The sequence below is a fragment of the Wasmannia auropunctata genome, unplaced genomic scaffold (genome assembly GCF_000956235.1).
Source record: "Wasmannia auropunctata unplaced genomic scaffold, wasmannia.A_1.0 LD336090.1, whole genome shotgun sequence".
NCBI lineage: Eukaryota > Metazoa > Arthropoda > Insecta > Hymenoptera > Formicidae > Wasmannia > Wasmannia auropunctata.
The window spans coordinates 488,641-491,789 of record NW_012026800.1 but is presented as its reverse complement, the minus strand read 5'-3'; the positions used below and the strand labels follow the sequence as shown (position 1 = coordinate 491,789).

At 29.3% G+C, this 3,149-nt stretch overlaps 1 protein-coding gene across 1 annotated transcript in view; it reads right to left on the bottom strand.

The window, feature by feature from the left end:
• Window positions 1-1,111: 1,111 nt before the first annotated feature.
• LOC105447826 (sulfotransferase 1C4-like) overlaps window positions 1,112-3,149 on the bottom strand; it is an 11,198-nt gene continuing 9,160 nt past the window's right edge. The window contains exons 3-6 of the mRNA XM_011686035.1: window positions 2,634-2,799; window positions 2,161-2,287; window positions 1,999-2,093; window positions 1,112-1,432 (exon numbers count right to left, since the gene is read on the bottom strand). Of these exons, the coding sequence (XP_011684337.1) occupies window positions 1,154-1,432; window positions 1,999-2,093; window positions 2,161-2,287; window positions 2,634-2,799 (667 nt within the window). The 3' untranslated portion in view covers window positions 1,112-1,153. The remainder of the gene's footprint in view (window positions 1,433-1,998; window positions 2,094-2,160; window positions 2,288-2,633; window positions 2,800-3,149) is intronic.

Here is a 3,149-nt window from a genome sequence, read left to right as displayed (position 1 = left end):
GGAAAACTTTTTGATTTAAATTGTAGAATTTAAAAAATATAATTAAGGCGAAGTTTAATAAAATTGAAAAAAGTCAGGGAAATAGGAAACATTATATAAGTTTTATAATCTTATCATATGTAGCTTTATATTATTACGCAAGATACTATGCAACAATATTTTTTGCAATTAATGCCGTTTATTAACCGAGTATAAACAAGTATTTAAAAAAATTTTGGGTGATAAAACGAAGCAAACGTCGGGTTTCCTGTACGTAAAAAAGAACTACTAGTGCAGTGATAACACTACTGAAATGTAGTAGTGGCACTGCTGTTATAGCAGTGACACTACTACATTTCAGTAGTGTTTTTACTGCACTAGTAGTTCTTTTTTACTAGGGGTTATTCATTTTTTAAAGATTAATTAAAAATTTAATTAAAAAATTGGGCGATAAGATGAAACAAACTTCCTGTTATTCCTCTTTTATGAAGATTTGATAGAGGTAAATTGAAAAACTTATTATCTATCTATAAATAACTGATTACAATTACTGGTTCCAGAAGTAATCGTATATTTGATAACTTCTAAGATATCACATTTTCCTCTAATAATAAAGATTTAATTATCGGTAGATATAACACGCGGATTATTTAAAATTGTGTAAATATAGCGTTTAAAGTGCATTTCGTCGTTTGCGTTTTGACTTGACTCGACAAAATCGCAAGATAATATGAGAGACGCATATGTAATAATTACAGATCGAAAATGCAAATAATTACACACTTGCAAACGATTACACAATTTAATAATTTATATTAATTAAAATACTGTTCAATCCATTAGCTTCAATTCATCTTTATCATTGAAAGAAATTTGATCGTTTCCTTCTTAAAAGCTTAGGCTGATATTCATAGCTCGTTCTTATTTTAAAACCGTCTTTAGTAATATCTTAAAATGCTAATACAGTTTTGTGATTGGCTCAAGATAAAATCTAGAACTGTTCTTCATAATCGGAGGGAGGAGAGGCGGGTTCTTACATTTAAGATCATCTTAAGGCTGTACTTAAGATAATCTTAAACATAAGAACCGATTATGAATATCAGTCCTAGATTTTTCAATCTATCGATAACAATCTTTTATAATCGTAATTAGTTTTATAGATCGAAATCAGGATTTAGTTTGGAAATGTTAGATCCGTGTCCTTCAAGTTATCAGCGACCCATTTGTTGAATTTTTCCTCTATCTCTGACGTGAACATTTCCTTCCAACTATTCACTTGCCCTTGCCGAATAAACGCTTCGGGATTCATTGTCGAGCTAGGACTCGGCTGGTTCACCATGGGATTTTTCCGAAAATTCTCTATCTTCAAATGCTCCGCTAATTTGGCGATCTGCTCATCGCTGTAAGCCTTGCCGAAGAACGCGGCGATCTTCTTGATGGTTCCAGGTAAATCCTATGCAAAATGGAAATGAACATTATCTATAGGAATTTTGATATTCTTTAAGATTAGACAAAAGTGTTATATTTTCTTGGTCGTATAATTATTTCTGTAATTTGATCCAATTGCAATCAGCTATTTAGAGGCGTGGAGCTTGCTGTCAGCGTTATTTAGCACTATTACATAACTTTTTATCTTCAGTAAATGAGAAAGAATTAAAATGGATTAAACTTTTTAATTCGTTGATTGAAATCGATTGGTCTCCATGGAAATGAATGCATTTCTATTTCATAATACGAATATAATATAATATTTATATAATATTATTGTATTATATTAATTGTGACTAGGACAAAAATTGACCAGGAAATGCATTGTTTCAATATATAAATATTTTTTTTTTATTTAGATGAATAACATTTATAGTTCATTTTCACGGGAAACTTTTTTTGAATTTAAGTAGATTGAAAATTCTACTTGAATGTTCTTGTTTACTGGGTCCTTATCGTTTATTTAGACTTCAAAACGGAGGTGATACAGCTGATAGTGTACTTTTTTAAATGATGACTTTCTCAACTCACTTTTATCAAATCCTCATAAAAGAGAAACAACATGTTTGCTTTGTCTCTTATCGCCCAAGCTTCCTTTACATGCTTCCAATATGGACTATAGTGGGCTGAAATAATGAGAAGTATAAGCAAAAGTTTAAATTAGAAGAACGAACGAGATCTTGCAAAACTTACTGTTGTCATCCATGAAATTATTGCAGAAGCGTTCGAAACTTCCTTGGAACTCGAAAATTTTTATATCCTTTTGGAAATTGTACCATGAGACCACCACGTCTCTTGGATTTCGAGCGACATAGACGATCTACGAATAAAAGTAATATTTTTGAATAGTGTATAAATCATTTTTATTTATTATAAATTAATATTTATATTTATTATAAATTAATACATAAAAAGATTTTATAAATAACAGTCAAATATACTATCAAATCGGTTGAATACAGCGATTCATACACAAAATGACCGATTATAAACGCGTTAAATCCAATTTTTATGAGAAATCTTTCAACAAGTTTATCTTTAATGAATTTTAGTGACAATTTCAAGGAAGTTATTTACCGCGATTTGACATAATTCTTTCGTTTTTATTAATGTAGTGTATTTGTAAATAATTATAAATAATTGAATAAATATTGAATTGTAAATACCTTGCAACCGCTGTTTATGACTGTCGGCAATAGATCGATAGGTATGTGACTTTTAATAAAACGCGGCGACGGTTGATTTTGCACGAATTCAACAGTATACTTATCCATATTCTGTCCATTAGAAACAGTGGTTGAAAATATCTGATCATCTAGTATTACTGTTGTACTAAAAAATAAAAAAAATATTTGTGTGCAAAATGTTTTTTGTTTGAGAAAGTAACAATCCTACCAAAACTCTTTTTTAAAAAAAGAAAAAGATTACGCCAAGTATATAAAAAAGTATCGTATGTTACATCCTTCCTAAACCAAAAATATTATTTTAACAAATAAAAATTATCCAAAAACAAATATGAGATCATACAAGTTGCCAAGTATTTAATTAGACATAGAAACAAAAATTTCTTTTTAAAACCCGTTTAACCATTCAAAAGTACATGCAGCAAAAGTTTAATGCCAGTTTTTCCAAATATTTTTAAGTTTCATAAAACATGCTTAAGGTGACTAAAATGACCAATG